Source organism: Montipora capricornis, chromosome 11 (genome assembly GCF_036669925.1).
Source record: "Montipora capricornis isolate CH-2021 chromosome 11, ASM3666992v2, whole genome shotgun sequence".
NCBI lineage: Eukaryota > Metazoa > Cnidaria > Anthozoa > Scleractinia > Acroporidae > Montipora > Montipora capricornis.
The window spans coordinates 8926247-8945326 of NC_090893.1; the positions used below are offsets into that span (position 1 = coordinate 8926247).

A 19080-nucleotide genomic window follows, 5' to 3' on the forward strand; every position below is an offset into this window, starting at 1 on the left:
CTGTTCTAATCGTTAAAACAGGATGCGGGAGGTTTGTTTGATCTCCAAGAAACATTGTTAGCCTTCTTTTCATGTTATAATATTAAGGGACGACAAAAGACAAAGGTCTAAACACTTTTTGTCCAGGATTGTATTCCCTCAAAGCTTAACGTTGACAGTTGAGAAATAACAAAATAAGAAAAACGAATAATATATATGATAACAAAGATTGCTTCCTGAAATAAACTTTTTTTTAATCTCCAAGATAAATGTACCCAAACACAATCCTCATTGGCCTTTGGGAGATATTTAAAAGCGTGCTAAGTTAGTCAAGGTTCAGTGAGCTCATGACACGAATTGGTTTTTGACTATAGAAAAAATTAACTAAAGACAGTACCAAGGCCAGTACAAGGAAGGCTGACAATTCATTTCTATAATCTGTTTAACAGCCGACCAAACTTGACATTTGGTAGGTTATCAATGATGAAAAGGTAAAAGTTACTCAAACCTGGAAAGAGGCTAAAAACTTAATTTAGCTCTATGTTTGCGCTTTCGGTTAGGTGATTTCTTCCTTGGGTTCGGACCAAGCGGTGAATATTATTGCGGCTATCATGGCTGTATCGGTGTTGAGTTAGGGCGCTTTCCTTTTGTCAGAGCTGGCCGGCCAGACCCGTCAGTTTGCAAAGAAAATGAAACAATTTGAAGGAAAACTTGCATGATAATCCCTCGCATTCTTTTGAAGGAGTCTATATCATCGTGGAAGTGTGTTAATTTGGAGACGTTCTGGAGTTATTCCTTCCAAAAGCCTCGGTCTGGCCGGACGGTTCTGTCAAATGGAAAGCGCCCTAAGACACAAGAATTTGGTATCAACAGTTCGATGGTTATTTAATGCACTCCTCAGACAAAATGTAAAAAGAAAACTATTGCACGCTAGAACAGTGTTGTGCAGGCGGGTTATTCAGTTATTCAGTCATCACCAACTGTTTTTAAGACAGTGACTGTCTTAAAAACAATTTTAGTATTTTAGTTCTAGCAAAGTTGTTCCCCTGTGACACATATTATCTTTAATTATTCAATTTCAAGTTGTCCAGTTTTAGCTTCTGTTTTTTCTCAGCAACATTGTTCTCGCTTTTGAAAGTTTTAAGGTTTCATAACCAGTCCCTCGATTAAAAATGTTCTGATTAAATACGGTTTTTATATCGTTACTGAATCGCTATTTCCCTGACAGTGATTTTGTTTCAATTGACTAAACCCACTATAAGTAGGTGGCTTCGAATATTGTTAGACAAATTCCACTGAGGTGAAGAAGCGTAAAGTAAACCCTCCTTTTCCACGTCTTGGTCACTGCTAATTCCAAGGTGGGAAATATTTGGTGCAATTACAAGCGGGCTATCAAAATGAACAATTACATACAATTGCCATCAATTGCGCCACCAGAATTAGCGGAAAGCAATTAAGCTTACTTTTTATTTAAATTTTTTTTAGCGGACGTTTTTATGATTATCTGGTATTAATCACAAAACAGATGTTGGATTTAAACGTGCGTTCTTAGCATTTGGGGCGAAGTCTCGCGTTTAGGGCGCACAGTTGTGTTTTTTGCTCTTCGCAGCTCAACTCTTCACTTGGGTGACTTTCGTCATATTACCGAATATTCGCGTCAGCAGTCAAGTTATGGTTCTCGCTTTGCAGAAGGAACATTCATAAGTTCATGTCTTTGGTCATTTCGGTGCACTAGTTCCTTTTTGATTGTCAAGGTCGATTTCATTGCATCTCAACGATCTCGCGATTGATCACAAAGAGTTCATTTCTGGACACTTTTTAGCACATCGTTTTTGGCTGTTGATCAGATTAAGGTATATATACTTGAATCCTCTCTTTTTTCAATATTGATATACATACTTTAACCAGCCATACATTAATTCTGACCTGGAAAGTGATTAACGTAGAAAGTCAGTCCTCTGAAAAATATCCATGACTGATTTCGCGTATAGAATTTCAATGGAGAAACGAGTGATCTCTGTGGAGCGAAGCAAACCTTTTCCTTGCGTTTGCAACTTCGCGGCCTTGGTGCAAGAGGTCCTGAGTTCGATTCCGGATCTCACATCCTTGTTTCGACTTCTTTCCTTTCCGTGTAACTAAGTAGCTTTAAATACCCGTAAAACGGAGCACTGATGGAGAGGGGGGAGTAAAATGAGCGCACCGTCGACCTCAGGTTTGTCAGTTGAATTACTGTTACGAGTTATCGACGTTAAATATGGTTGCTTTACTTTACTTTTAGTCGATAATACTGTATAAAGGCCCGCCTGTACATACGATAAAGTTAACATGAAAGACGCTCAATTTGTTTCAAGTGAAAAAATGACTGGTCATTTGACCTGCAGAAATCTCTGTCTGCTAAACATAACAAGGCTACCGTAATACACATGCGTTAACACTATTTTGTTTCACTTCAGGCAACAGGCATAGCCTTGATACAGCAATCATGGGGCTTGGAGCAAGCCACTGCGTTGGAGTCTGGGCTCCACCCGAGGTATCATTGACCACGATGGTTCTCGCTCTTATATTCATGATAGCCACCGTTCCTGGAAATATGATGGTCATTCTTGCAGTGTTAGTGGACCCAAATAAAAACCTACGAAGTCCTTTCACGTTTCTGATCGCCAACCTCGCTGTGACAGATCTAATTGTTGGCTTGTTGGTCGAACCCTTATCCATCAATACCCACTATCGAGAGGCACGAGGCCTTTCCATCAGCATGTCGTGGTTTTCACAATCTGTTTATTTTCTCTGTTGTACAGCTTCTCTTTTGAGTTTGGCTGCTCTTACTGTTGACCGTTACTTGGCCATCACAAAGCCGCTATGGTATCGAGCCAATACCAATTACAGGCGAGTAGGCCTGACTGCTGCCACTGTCTGGTTCCTATCTGGCTGCTTTACCTCTCTTTTCTTTTTTGTGGGTTTTGTCACATACGCGTTTGCGTTTGCTAATATCACCATGTTCTGTACACTCTTCATTTTCATCTTTTCCTATGTGCGCATTTTCCAGTACGCCAAAAGACAGATCGCTAACATCAGTTCCCTAACTGACGGTCAATCAGAACACAACAAAGCGCGTCAGCGCGCTATAGAGATGGAAAACAATTTCACCAAAACATATTTAATCATGCTTGGGGTCTTTCTATCTTGTTACCTCCCTTCTTGCATCATGATCTATCTAATGAACCTATGCCACACTTGCAGTTGCGAGCTCATTCATTGGCTCAGAGATTTCCACTTTGTATTTATCACCATTAATTCCCTCATTAATCCTTTCCTTTATGCTTTTCGCCTACCAAACTTCAAGAGTGCTGTAGTACGCATGCTCCACTGCACATTTCGAGTGGCACCTGCCATGAATCCCCATACCACCAGTACTAGACACCAAGGTCCTCACGGGAAAATCGAAGTAGCCTTAACCCAGTCCGCTTAATTGACCGCTGACAATGCCGGGAAGAACAGGATGGATACCACAACAACCAAGACAACCAGAGAACTCGGCCACCATTACTGAGTAGAAAGACTGACGCTTGGTCTAATAAGTCATACAACTTATTCCGTTGAACCTGAAACATGCGCATTTGTTTTTTGTTTTTTTTAAGCCGGAGTGGAGGCCCTAATAATCTTATTGAACAAACTAAACCAAAGTAATTGCTATTGCCAATTACAACAGATGCTGCTTACAACAAAATGGCGAGAGAGAATCAGTCACTGAACTGTTACGCCTTTCGAGTACCAACCACTGAAAACATTTAGATGGCATTCACACCATGAATTTTTTACCACAATTGCTTGTAATCTCGCAATCTGATTGGCTAATTTGCCGTACGTTGTCGATAACAGTCTAGACAACGCTGTACTCGTCATGCTCTCCTCAATTTGTTACGCAATGTAATAGCCAACCAGGAACGCCCATTTTGCAAAAATAAACTAATCATATTGCGAGAAAGTTATTGATGGTTTGCATCTGACATCACGGCGGCCATGTTGGTGTACAGAAAAATGCAGTAAAATGTCTTTTGGGAATTTGACTCTATTATTATACTAAACTTGTGGGGCCATTTTCTATTGCTTTGTACACCAACATGGCCGTCTCATCACGTGGATGCAAACCAAGAATAGAGCGTTTTCATCTGACGTCAAGGCGGCCATGTTGGTGTACAGAACAATGCATTAAAATGTCTTTTGGGAATTTGACTCTATTATTATGCAAAACTTGTGTGGCCATTTTCTATTGCTTTGTACACCAACATGGCCGTCTCATCACGTGGATGAAAACCAAGAATAGAGCGTTTTCATCTGACGTCACGGCGGCCATGTTGGTGTACAGAACAATGCATTAAAATGTCTTTTAGGAATTTGACTCCATTATTATGCAAAACTTGTGGGGCCATTTTCTCTTGTTTTTCACCCCAACATGGCCAATCTAAGAATAGACAACGCTTGCTCTTTCTTTTTGTCATGATTTTGGTCACGCTCTGAAATAAAAACTCTCTTTGGCGTTGAATATTGTGGTAAATATTGTGGACTCACGAGGCGCAGCCGAGTGAGTCCACAACATTTTGACCACTGTGATGACGAATATCGTTTTCGATAAGAGTACAGACAACGCTGAACCGCTTTCGATTTGTTAATTTTATAGTTTTCTTGAGGCTCTCTCTTCGCGAGCTAACTAGGCTAGAGAATCTGGCCCTACCCAACGATAGCGTTGGGGCCAGAGGACGGTTTACACTTACGAGATACAATTGAAAATGGATTGTCTTACTCTTGGGCACTGGTCATTTTTTTGGGGAGGGTAATACGTCAATTCTCCAGACCATTTCCTACGAATTTTGTGGCCTCAGCTATTTCTTTTCATGAAAAATTGCTAACCCTTCCTTTGTTTTCATCAGAAAATCGTAAAACCCAAATTTTGAGAATTGGTGAAATATAGTCCCCAATCTCCCTCATTAAGAAAAGCTTAGTATCCAGGCAATTTGTCTTCACCTTAGAAACCACGTCATTAGCTTTGCCGAACACATTGTCCGTTTATGGGAAATCAATAGTCTCCTTAGCTTTGTTTTCAAAGGAACGCTGGGTCCATTTTCTTGTCGATGGCTTTCATTTCTGACATTCTCGTAGCTGGGTAAGGAGTTATATTGGTCTGAATAGTATGTACTCTCTTCTTAGGGGGTCGAACGATCGACTATTAAAGGAAAGACAGACCTTTTTCCATTTTTAAGGTTCACTTTGCCACGTAAGTCAAGCTTAATTAATTCACTCACTAACGCATTGAATTAAGCTTAGCCTCGTTTACGATGCAAGGGAACGTGATTCCAACTTTTTTTAGACCGAATCTGGTTAAAATCGCGTCCTTCCACTTTATATCCATCGGGATGATATCTGTTTACAAACATTGTTTTTGTTATTCACATGTACCAAGCACAGGAACAAAAGACCTATTGTTTCGACAGCCAATGAGACTCTGGTTGGCATATTAATGACAATAGGTGACGTCAACGGTATCTTCGCTATCTCCCACTATACGTAAACCCACTAATCAATTAGCAGGTACTCATGATTCCCAAGATGTTTGATACTATGATTAAACTAGAGTTTTACAGCGTATCATTTTCAAAAATGGTTAGAATTGAGTCTAATGTGGGTATTGAAAGCAACTTCAGCATTTGAGGTCACGGGCTTTGCTGTTTTAGCCATGGCTAATAAACACTCTCATAAACGACTTTGCGGGATTTTTGAATAGTTGCACTTTTTATGCCAAGCTAGTTTTGGGAGGTTTTGCGCACAAGGTGCATTATGGATAAGGTAATTTGGCATTTCACCCGGTGAAATTATTGAAATATAGCAATTATTATTATTGCTAACACAATAAACTACAACAAGTTGCAAAAACATGTGGAGACACTTTATCTTTTTTGGGCATTATTAATTTACCTAATATCTTACACACTGCAGCCCCCCTCCTCCTTATCAATGTTGCTAGCAATATCAAAAAAATGCTGAAAACTTGAACAGTCAACATTGAAAGGGGGAGAGGGAGGGGGGAAGTGGGAAAGGTTGAAATTCTAGATCCGGCGGGTATTGAAAGCTAGAAAAGGTGTCTTTTAACGGGAGTGTCTCGCCAATTTTGCAACCTTTTGTAGCTCCCCTTCCCTTCAAAAACTCTCCATTTTTTTGTGAGAGAGTGAGAGAACTCAGAGTGTTTATGTTTCCTAAGGCAAAGGTTACCTCCTAAGGCAAAGGTTACCTCTGAGTCCCAGGAATTCAGATAGTGACGAGAAAGAAATATGCATGTCTTGAACTAAAGCTCTGAAAAGCATGAGAGGCCCTCTTACAACTCTAACATTCTTAATTTTTCAGCACGTTGTTGATAAATGCCTGTGCTGTATTAAACTTCAAACTGTAAGTATCACTCATTATATAATCTCAGGGACATTATGACTAGAACTGACACCAAAGTTTTCTCATTTTCTGAAGTGGACAGCAGTGCTTTCATTCTCATCATTTTCCACCCACCTGAAACATTTAAAAAAGACAGACAGTAACATGCATTACTGCAAGAAAACATATAGATTTAGCTAATCCTAAAACCAGAGCTTCGGATTTATTTGTTCTTACAATAAGCAGGCTTGAGCGTGCGATCCAATCAAAACCAAGTACCTGGTCAGCAGTCAAACAAAAAAAATACAGCTGACCTCGATGAACTCTCAACTTGAGACCACAATATGGTCATGTGATACTGGTCAGTGGATACCTTGTTTTGAAAGGTGTCGATTGACCATAACATGAATGTCAATTATCAAAGGTGTACCAGTAAGCTATAAACTAGCTGGAGTATGACTACCTTGATGAGCTCTAAATGTGAACCCGCAATATGGTCACATGATACTGGTCACATTGGTATACATGTATACATGGAGGATTGGACATACATATGGTTGTACTGTGACCAAAACCCAATTTTCTCGCACAGATGGGTTACCATATTTTCTTACCCATGATGCCGCCTGTGCGGAGCTCTGCTAATATTCATTTACTGTAATGGATTGATTGTTTTTGACAACTCCTTTGAGGAAAAGGTCATTTCTGAGGGAAACTATTGTACAGTGTTTCAAGTGAGAATATGGTTGAACCAACCTTACAGGCTATATGGGTCATCACTTTCATTCCAAAGACAGGTCAAAATTAGACAGGTGTGTGAGAAATGGCTAATAGTGTGTGAAATATGGAACCAAGAAACACAATTTCTCATGCATTAACCTTGATTACATTCTCATTGTCTTTCTAACATTTTGCTTTATCAGTAAAAAGAAGAATCCTACTGATTCATTTGGAGAGGAAAATGATGAGCCTTCACTTGGTAATCTCCCTTGCATTTTCTCTACCCAGCACCTGCCACAACAGTAACTATACCCTACATCAAAGGAACCTCTGAAATTATTGCATGGATCCGTTACAACATCCGTGTTGCTGACAGACCCATCACTACAGTACAAATAATAATAATTATTATTACTACAACTTCCCACACCTTACAAACGACTTATCACAACAAACAACACACTGACTGACTTATTCTATATAACAATAACAGACCAACCTAATTTATAATCATATGATACACATACAGGCCTTAGACCTACAATCCTGGTCAAAACTGTCGGGACAATTCGTGCTTTTCCCCCTCCCCCCATTACAATGTTGATTTTTCACGGTCTCCAAAATCAAGATCCGTTCATCGATCGCTGGCATGTTTCAACATTGTCTGGGGGGAAGGGGGGGCGCAAAAAAGGCAGCGAAAGAAGAACAAACGTTGCTCATATAACGATGGAAGTGTGTACAGTAAATTCTCTACTTTTCGCCCAAAATTTGACAAGTGTCCCGAAGTGTTTTGACCCGGATTGTAGATGGATTGAAACATGTTAATCTTTGCTCGCAGTCTTCACAGTCAATAACATTTAGGCGTAACTGAAAGTCGACCAGCAACATCACAACTTGACTAACCGATATGTCAATGACCAGAGTGTTTATACCATCTACTGATGTTACACAGATCACTTTACTCTGAAAATGACTTGGGTTGCCGAAGCATCAGTCAATGTCATCCTAAACTGTCCTTCTCAGGACTACACCCACCTGGGTGATCGTACTTCACTTTATTATGATTATGACTCCTCGGTCCAAACCTTTTATGATTACCGGTATTTTCAAACAAAGTTTGTCTGCTATTCATGCATTTCTTCTGAATACTCTATTAATGTAGTTTGAGTCGTTCTCATTTGGACACTTTTGGTTCTTATTACAAGGTGAAAAGTTCAAGGAATTTCTCCTTAATCTACGATACTTCAGGATTTTTATTGGACTCTGGAACGTTGTTATGATTGTATTCATGATTGTGTAAGTATGACTGACAACATCTGCCCTTTTGTGTCAGGAACTTAACCCAGGTTGTTTGTGTACGAACTTTGTCAGTATGGACAAAAACAAATTTCTCATGGCTGGTCCCTTGGGTTTAAATGGCATCACCTATGTTTTATACTTAGATAAAGTGGGTGTCCTGTGTAGAAGAATAGAAGTTGGTAGTTTTTTTAGCATTGTTTTTGAGTTTTTAGTAAAAAAAACTCTTTTAGTTATGGAAGGTGTTTTTTGGGTTTCAAAATACCAGGCAACTTTAATATGCATTTAAGATTAATGCTGCTCCTGCATTACAAAATAATTTATTGGTCAACACAAGTATGTGATCAAATGCCGCTCTCACAGGGTCACAGTTCAGAAAATACTTTGGCTAAAACGCGTAATACTGGCCACACAAATATGTGTAATAGAGTGCTGCTTCTGTGGTCCTGAAGTGATCAACACAAATAATATATTTATAAAGTAGGTATATATAGCAAGAGGTTTGTAGTGCATTATTTAGATGGACTTAACTGAATAGAGTGTAATGTGAAGTGCTAGATTTCTACCCCATATGAACTATGTGAGCATTAGCCCTACTAATGGAAATGGGAACCCACGACCTTCGGGTTAGATCACCGCCGCTCTACCGACTGAGCTACAAGGTCAGACGGGAGCAGGCCTTGGGAACTGAAGATAGTCACGGCAATTAACATATACAAGTACAAGGAAGGGTTACGTTTTTGCAAATGCTGGCCGTGTTGCACTTATATTTCAACAGACTTAACTGATTAGAGTGTAATGTGTAGTACTAGTTTTGTACCCCATATGAACCATGTGAGCGTTAGCCCTACTGATGGAAATGGGCCCACACAAGGACAGAGAAAAACTCTGACCAGGGTGGGAATTGAACCCACGACCTTCAGGTTAGATCACCGCTGCTCTACCAACTGAGCTATTCGGATATTCTGAAGTTGCCCAGTTTCCTCTCTTCACTATCAATAGAAGCCATACAAACAGCATACATGTAGCTGATAAAGCATGCTACTTTATTGAGCACAAAAGCTACAACCCCCAAGGGGAACTCCCACATAAAAAGGATGGGAGTGTCTGTCGGAAAATTTTGAAAAGAAAAACCTAAGAGGTGCCAAGATCCTGTCTTGTGGGTGTGGCATGAATCTTTTCTCACCCCTAAGAGGTACCAAATTATGGGTTTTAATTAGACAAAATTAAAAATTAGTTACCTGTCAAATGTCTCCTGTAATAATTTTTCGGCTCAATACCCTAAAAGATACCACTAAAGCTCCCGCTGTGGACCTTTTGAGGCTGAACACCCTAAGAGGTAGGAAAACCGCTTTTTTAACCCCTAAAAGGTACGACGAGCAACCCCATCCCCGGGTTACAACCACCCTGATCTTAGAAAACCGTGACTAATTCATGAGCCCAACAGGTTATCATAACATCTATAAAACGTCATGTGCATGAGCTTTAAACCTGATAAACACTCCTCATTAGAATTCTTTATATAAAGAATTGTAATGAGGCGCGGCTTATTTTTCATGTATGCTAACCTTTGTTCGGACTCCTAAAGGGACATGCTTTTTGTGGCATGTTTTTTAAGTCGTTCAAAACACTCGCAACACATTTTTTATCAGGGAAACACTTGGCTATGGGTTGTGTTTTTAAACCTGATAAAACACTGCTGAGTAGAATAAAGTGTTAATTGCGGTCAAGCCTCTTTCTGTTTTGTTTCAGATTGTTTGGTTCCTGACAGGATCTCAATGACAGTATCCACTGTGACATGTACAATGTACATGTGATCACGCATATCTTCTGAGAGATGTAAGAAGATGAATAATTCACCCAAGCTGTTAATGCTTTCATAAAAAGACAAAACTTGGTATTGTAAATCACACTCCCTAAATATACTGCAGAATTTACCTGTATGATTATAATAAAATGTGTGAGTGATGTTTTGAAAATTCTCAAAATGGGATAAACCTTTGGGGAATTAAATTTGAGAGCTTTCAAAACATTCTAGTATTATATAAGTGAAATACTTGTGGAAAAAGAACTTCAAATGAACATCAACTCTTAATCATTTGCAAAATGGAAGAAAGTGACAAAGGGTTGAACACTTAAAACCCTTTCAGCCCCATTGTCGAGTAAAATCGTCTGGCGTTAGACAGAGTAAAATCTATAAGTGGCACTCTTGGGAGTGAAAGGGTTCATGAAATAATCTGGGACCACTCAGAAACTGCACCACAGAATTGTTATTTTCTTCTCTGGAGATAAAACTTTAACATACAGTAGCGTTTGTACAAAAGTTCTCATACGAAGTCAAAAGTATGATAGTAAGAGAAGTATGACATCACTTAATACATTTTCCTTAATGTCCGTTTTCTTTCCTCAGTAATATGCTTATTTTAGTGAGGTTTTCATTATTAAAGGTAGATTTGTAAAAAAGTGAAAGACTTTAGGAAGGATATTTGTGCCCCTATTCTTCTATGCCATCACAGAATATTGTGTATTCAGTAAACTTATAAAATTTATTTCATAAAGAACACTGTGATCTAGCACACTTCGTGCATGAGAGCAGTTTCCATTTCAGTGAATGAAGCCAAGCCCAAAGCAATACGGACCTTCATATTGGAGTACGAGGACGTGAGCACGGGTATTTCGAGAAATTTCGTTCTTTAAATCCTCTCGCCCTTTGTAAAGGAATCCGGGTGGCTCTCTGATTCCAGATTCCGAGACATGGATTCGGGATTCGAAACTCACGGGTTCCGCCGAAATGGATCTTGGATTCCATGAAAATTTGTGGATTCTAGATTCCGTACGCCGGATTCCGGATTCCGGATTCCGGATTCATTCACATCGGGCGATTTAAACCTAATGCGCGTGCTCAGTACAGAAAACTAGAACTCGTAGTCGTTCTCTTGCTCCAATTTGAAGGTCGCTAATGACTGGACTTTGTACTTCGCTAATGACTGGACTTTGTACTTTGCTAATGACTGGACTTTGTACTTTGCTAATGACTGTACTTTGTACTTAGACTACATTTTATTTAATGTCAATAAAGGTGTCAGGGTAAGCGAGTAAGCACGGCTTTGTAGATCAGGGTCATGTTTTGACTGACAATCAAATCATCTCTTCATTTTGTTACTAGGATTACCATTCACCGTCTCCGTCCACCGTTTGCACCATTTCGACCATACCGCCCGCACCATCCCGACAATACCGTTTGTACCATTCCGACAATACAGTTTGCACCATTCCGACACTATAGTTTGCGCGGCCATTTCGACACTACCGTTTGCATCATTGCGACAATTGCTGGTTTTCACTCACGTGATCAACAGCCATGTTTTTCAACGAAAACAAAAGGAAGCGTTTGCATAATAATAGAGTTAAATTCCCGGAGGATTTGGTCGGGGCACCAACATGGCCGCCTTTTCTTTGTTTAGGGCACCAACATGGCGGTCGTGACGTCATGTGAAAACCAAGAATACCGTTTGCCCCATTTCGACCATACCGTCCGCACAATCCCGACAATACCGTTTGTACCATTCCGACAATACAGTTTGCACCATTCTGACAATATAGTTTGCGCGGCCATTTCGACACTACCGTTTGCACCATTGCGACAATACCGTATGAACCATTTCGACCATACCGTCCGCACCATCGCACCATCCCGACAATGCCGTTTGTACCATTCAGACAAAACAGTTTGCACCATTCGGACAATATAGTTTGCGCGGCCATTTCGACACTACCGTTTGCATCATTGCGACAATACCGTTTGAACCATTTCGACAATACCGTCTGCGCCATTTCGACACTACCGTCTGCACGGGCGTCTGCACCATTCCAACAATACCGTTTGTTTTTTGCGACAACACTGTTTGCACCATTTTGACAATACGGTTTGCACTATTTCGACAGTGCGGTTTTCATCATTTCGACAATACCGTCTGCACCATTCCCGACAATATCGACTCGGTACCATTTCGACAATACGTTGTGTTTTATTTCGGCAGTACCGTCTGTACCATTTCGGCAATTTCAGTACCAGCAGTATAGTAATGACTTCATTTAAAGGGTATTACAACTGATGACCCTGTGGGCCTCAAGTTAAATCAAACATTGGTCTTCGAGGTGAGGGTGAAACCAGAGTACCAGAGAAAGACCCCTCGGAGCAGAGTAGAGAACCAACAAACTCAACCCATACGTGACACCAAGTTTGTACAAAAGCCAATAACATTAATGCGCAATTACTGATACAAACCCAGGTTTGAATAGACCATTTTACAGTTGTGGCTAAGTTACCAGGCCTAACAATGGAAGCGAGGCTGCCGGTGACCCTGTTTTGATACAAACCTTCATGCTTTTGTAATGTTAATATGGACTAATTAGCGTTACAACAACACAATTTACATGATAAAAGCTGTGAGGTCTGTATCAATGCAAGGTCACCGGCAGCCTCGCAGCCATTCATAGGCTTGGTCGCTGAGCAAACAACTGTAAAATGGCCTATTGGCCTTAACCTTGTATTTTTATGCTGAAAGAAAGAAAAATATATAGTCCGGCAATCTTAGAGCCTAAAAGCTTGTGGAAAGTTTTTCTGATCAGAAAATAGACTGTGTTTTAAGTTTCCCGTCATCCAAGATTAGTTTAAATCTGGCTTTGAACCAGACCCTTGTTGGTAACATGGGCACGAAACAGTTAATCTCTTTGTCTTAGCCATTTCTTTAAGACCGATTGTGCCATCTCAGTAAAAGGATACTTCGCCTAACGTGAAAGAGGAGGAGGAGGTTGAACACGCGACGTTTTTGAGCCGCGACACGAACACAATGGAGTTGTAGGCTCCGGGTCATGGGTTCCTGACCTTTTGAATTAAAAAAAAACCAAACATTTGGTGAATATTTCATTCACCGGCAACCAAGGTTAAACATTCATTTCTTCTTAAAACTCAATCCAGTAAGTAAAATTATGCAAACGACTGCCTTTATTTGTGATTATTTTTGTCTTAGTTCTTAAATATGTGTATCTGTTTTAGTTGTTTATTTGTTGTAGTCGCTACAATTGTATAATTACCTTTCCTTAGCTAGGGGGTGACTTGAAAACTAGTTTATTTAGCCCATAGACACCTTTAAATTGTAAAAGTTAAAGGGGCTAGGTCACGCTGTTTTAGGTAATTTTGTTAAATTTTGTTAGTTATGACCTCTAAATGATGTCGCGCGCAGCAAAACTACCAATGAGAATTTAGAATAGAGAAGAAAAGAGTGGAGTCTATTCTATTCTGAATTCTCACTGGTGTTTTTTCTGCGCGCGCCGTCGCCACTGACGTTCCCGTTCTGTTGCTAAATCAGCCTATTTTGTGAGACGAACGCGATCACTGGTGCGCGACTGCTTGTGACGTAATACAATAACTTTGTTCTGATTGGACGGCATAATGCATTCGCGGGAATCCGTACGTCTAAAAATAAATAGATACGGGCAAAGGTAGTCTCCAAAGGTTTATATGGGAGATTGATGGGTTCCTGGTATAGATAATCACGTGATTTCGAGTGCAATTTGAAATAAATAAGCACGAGTAAATTTTTTCGAAGACGACCAAAATTGCACGGACTCGTAGGGTGACTGCAATTTGTAGTCTTTGAAAAAATTTACAAGTTTTTGATATTCCAAATTGCACGAGAAAAATCATGTGATTACTTACTAGTAACATGCATGAAAAATTTCGAGATGGTTAAGCAAAAGAAACCCATGCGCACGCGTGTCACGCAATCAGGGAAAATGCGCCATCCAGGGCTCGCGCTTGATTTGAAAACAAAAGATTTGATTGGTTCTGTCCAAACCCTATTGTTTATTAGCCAATCATAATCCAGAGTTTCGATGTGTAATTTGCACTGGTATTACACTTTTTGCACTGTGTTACACTTGAACTGCATTGCGCTCTCAGCCAATTAGAATCGAGTATTTTTTTCATGTATGTTATTATAGTAATGGTAATAGGACTGAGTGGAGTCCAATTTGGTCTGTAAACATACGAGTGATTAACAAGATCGGATGACCGCATAGAGGGAGTCCGATTTGTTAAATCACGAGTATGATTACAGACCGAATTGGACGACACGAAGTTACCATCATAACCATCACAATTTCCGAGAAAACGAATGCATTCCTTTTTCACTGTCCTACGTTACAAATTCGTTCATTTTGGAAAATCCCCAGTTTCGTAGGGTAAGCGGTTGTTGCTATGGTTCTTGTAATGAATTCTGTGATTGGTGGATTGAGCTGAGTTCACTTAATGTGATTGGCTGATGTAACTGTCCGACTAAGGTGTCCGATTACAAATCGTCCTTTTAATCGGGTAGACTTTCATATACCGGACTAAAATGGCGGAGGCCTTGCTAATTAGGTATTGTTATGTTCGCTTTGTTCTTTTGTCTCATGGACATCAATTATTTCGGATCCGTTATGTAAAAGACCAGCCTGTTAATCCAATGGAATATCATCAACGGTGCCATTTTGTGCGCAAAATTGTTTACTCTGCTTCGATCTGGTTGATTCTTGCATCGAGTTGTTGAAGGCTCTTACAGTTCTGTCCTCTTTTTTGCATTCAGTGGTTTCCTTGTCGATCAGTTTCTTTGCATACCATATAGGGTTTTCAATTATCCGTTCAACCTTTTCTGCCAGTAATTCCAAAATATGGGGAGTTTTGATGTAGTCTTCACAAAATAGATTATATGATGTCACGAAGTAATGTGATAAATACTTTTTCCTGAGGGCTTCCAGCAGGTTTCCAAGAAGCATTAACACGCACTCGGCTCTGTTCTGCTCGGTCCACATCTCGATACTTGTTTCTTCAATCGTTTTCAGCAGTAGATGCTTCAAATGAAATGTTACCAGGCCCTTGGGCTCTGTGGAACAGAAGGCTTTGCAATATCTCTTCAGGCAAAAGTAACATTCGCGCTGAATACCACTCATCTCTTGACTCAATATGTATTCTGCATGTGAGAATGACATTCTGAAGTCTGTCTCTGGATGGACACTGGTCCTTGCCGGTTTTGCCACCAAGTGGACCCCTTCTTGGACAACTCTCTGTACAACCTCAGGAGAAGGCCAATGTCGGTCTCTTGTGATCCATTCCAATCCAACTCGCGGCCATTCTAGAAATCTTAAAGCGGGTACAAAATCGATTTCTAACGGAATGCTGGCTTCTTCACAAGGGGGACTGTTTCTCGTAAACTCCTCTCCAGAGAGACATCCTAGAACGGCTTTCTTGTGCCTGGCCCTGTCCAAGAAATGGCAAAATTTGTTCTCAACACGGGTTTCAAATGGATTCGTGGCGAAATCCCCAGAAGTGAACTCCGCGCAAGGACGGAAAGTCGCAGCTGCTGAAGTCTCCGAGCTCTTCACGGTCCAAAAATTTGAAAAATGGGACACTGCATTAAAAATGAAAGGAAGGACTCGGACTATGCGTCCCGAAAAAATCGGTGGATGGTAATTCCTTAATGCAGACGTAGCCACGTACTCAGTGCCTTCCACGAGGCAAGAATGCAAAGCAGGGTGATTGATTCCTTTGATCCTGACATAAAGTGGATTACCGGGTAAGAACTCAATCATTTCTTCTTTGATCATGGAATTTTTTGAATTGGGAGAGATCATCACATCCAAGTCACCCCAAAACGTTGTCTCTAAGTTCTCAGCAACACTTCCGTATACACTAATTTCAGAAAAGATACGCGAGGCCGTCAATAATTTAATTTTGCGGAATATATGGTGGTAAAGTAATCCTGGAAAGGAAAAAGGACAGACGGTATCTTCCTGTTTTCCAAGAGCCTCGAGGACGGAGTTCAGCTCCAGCATTTTCTTATCTCCATTAATGTCCATTTCGCCAGCCTGCATATACCTGATGCAAAGGAATTTTAACACAGTTTGATCGGGGACAGCTTTTTAACCATTCCCATGCTGGTCCGATTGATGACTCTTAGCGGGTAAAGTTTCAAATATATCCGTTTGAAACCGAAATGTCGCAGTCCTTAAATAGGAGTTACTTACACCGAACCACTACTCTTCTTGCCGTCATGGACATTCAGTTCTACGGGTCCGATTTTGAATAAAAGCCCAGAACGTTCGGGTAATATAGTTTTCCACATATCTTTACCTCGCCATTCACAAATTTGCGTACTTCAACTTTATCTTCAACCAACGGTTTCGGAATCCGTCCGTTCGGTTTCCAGAGTCGGATTTCATAATTTTCCCTTTTCAGTAACTTGCGAACTTCCTGTTCACTGATGCTAGTCACTTCAGCAAAAGGGTCAATGGGTTGCATCCAGCGTTGTGATTGGCTCGTTACAGTCCATTTTGTTAATTTCTGACGGCTTGCTGCCTGTCGCAGTATTCTGAATACCAGGCCCAGTTGTTCAAAAGGTGGATAAGGCTATCCATTGGATAACACAGTTGACCTCTTTGGCTTGTACGTTTTGTTGTCCCATATCAGACCACGTGATGTTACTCTAGAGAACAGTTTCTTTTAAATGTAGTCTTATGCACGTGCTTATGTACGAATAACCTATGAATTCCCTTGAGAACATCACGTGGTCTGAAATGGGAAACAACTGGTTTCCCTATAACTTATCCAATGGATAGTGATTTATTCGGCAGATAGCGCTATCCATCGTTTGAACTACAGGGGCCAGATGTACTGAACTCTTCGCTGCCGTAGCATGGCCATGAATAACCAAACAAGAAACGAGAGAGAGGAGAATTCCTTGAGCGCTCTGATCTCCTTTCAATTTTAATAAGCTGCGCTGAAAATGAAATAACTTCTAGCAATTAGCACATTTTTGGAACATCTGCGGAAAAATTAAGAACAAAATATTTACTTTCACTCCAAGGACAAGAAAATAAAATTGAGCTATTGTTTCACCGTTCAGTTTCGATTGCTTGACTGTAAGAAGAGTTGGTGGCCTTACATTATCGTTTAGAAGAAATTTTACGAGAACAGTTCTAAGTCTGATTAACAATATACCTCCACATACAGACTATTCGTGCACAATCAATTTGAATTTGGAAATGACTACTTTCTGAGAATAAAGAAACCCCTGACTGGAGATCACACGTCACACCCATTTTTTGGTGAGGAGACGGCTTCACACCAGAAACCGGTTTACTATTTAAAAAAACCGGCTTAGAGCTAAGCAGGGAACCTGTAATGTTCAAGCCTTGCCAGTGTGTATTTGGGTAAAAGCTGTGTATAAGTGAGTTGTAGTTGTCAAGGTTTGACATAACAAATGCGCAAGAAGTAATGTTGCCTCCAAAGTTGCATACTTGCGAATAAAGCCGATTTTGCGTAAAGACAAAGGATGATTTACAAATAGATTTCACTCAAGAGCCCCGTCAGCCAAGAGTAGGATTTGCCCAAATTGGCCTAGTCCCCATCAGCGTCATAAAAGTGTATAGTTTTCAACCAAGGTTTGCGGGAAAATAAACAAAGACCAAATCGGCTACTCAATGTTCAACCCAAAACAAACCCTTTGGGGGTTAAACGTTTTGTTCCAGGTATTTCCATATCATTTATATGTGAATACTACATTATAACGCCGGAAAACACAATAAACAAAGAATCTTAATCCCGGGAGATTTGAATTGGCTACAACATTTGGTCAACAGGCCATTTCCGAGTTCATATCTTCCTCCTCTTCAAAGCGAGTCTAAGTGCAAAGTTTTTCTTATGAAAATTAGTTTCCATTTATATGTAAAGTAGAATTAATTAACATCACAAAAACTTCGCACTTAGACTCGCTTTGTAGAGGAGGCAGACGTGAACTCGGAAATGGGCTATTGTTAAAGTTGTACTATGATAAAAAAAATCAAATCTTTTTTCCTTTGGATTTCAAAACTATGTCAACTAAACTCGAAGTAACCCAAGTTTTAAGCCTTGATTTCAAAAAGTCACTTGTTTATTTTAACTGGAATTTTCTGTACGCAAGTCAAATGCGTTTTTCATGCGATCCCAACAATAGATTAAGCATATCGTTTTTCCGTCAATAATTGAAGATAAGGGAGGGCGTAATCCCTGCATCATCATTTGTCTTGCCGCTATTCAATTTTTAACTCTTTACACAACACCAGGAACTTATCACAAATACAAACACAAATTGAACGTTCACTTTCATTATAACTTGATCACTGACCGACTTCTATGTAATCGCGTTGGCATAACCAAAATGTAAATCTCAAATATATGTTATGTACTGTCGGTGGAAAGAGGAAAAGTTGCTCGTGCTGCCAATATTAAAAAGACAGGAAAGGTCGTATAGGACATTCTGGGATAATTACAGTGTGTGCTGTCTTCCGATTTTTCACTTTAATTACCTAAGTATTCGAAATTCACTTTCAGCCAGGTTACCAATTTAGCACTATAATCGAGGAATACAAGGTGTATGGAATGCATCGATAAGCTAGAACATTTGCGCATACACTGACGGAATATTTAAGCAAGACAGTAAAATGCAGTACCTCCAGACGTGGCGTTGGAGGGTAGTACCAAACGAGTCATCCCGGGATTTCGGCCAGTGCGATCGCTTTTGGACGCAGTTGGCCCATTGCTGCTTTCTGCTACCGACCTCGCCTCCTGGTACGGCATTAAGGGAGAGA

General features: G+C 40.2%; 2 protein-coding genes across 2 annotated transcripts; both read left to right on the forward strand.

Annotated features, from left to right (window-relative positions):
- The first annotated feature begins 2461 nt into the window (after positions 1-2461).
- On the forward strand, positions 2462-3448 carry LOC138023071 (adrenocorticotropic hormone receptor-like). The gene has a single exon (XM_068870102.1). It carries the CDS (start codon positions 2462-2464, stop codon positions 3446-3448), a length of 987 nt encoding a protein of 328 aa, XP_068726203.1.
- A 1555-nt stretch (positions 3449-5003) lies between these two features.
- Positions 5004-11511, forward strand: LOC138024991 (small integral membrane protein 7-like). Its single transcript, XM_068872202.1, has 5 exons — positions 5004-5140; positions 6376-6417; positions 7320-7375; positions 8322-8412; positions 10165-11511. The coding sequence occupies exons 1-5, from the start codon at positions 5109-5111 to the stop codon at positions 10178-10180; spliced, it is 237 nt and encodes a 78-aa protein (XP_068728303.1). The 5' UTR covers positions 5004-5108; the 3' UTR covers positions 10181-11511.
- Positions 11512-19080: the final 7569 nt, after the last annotated feature.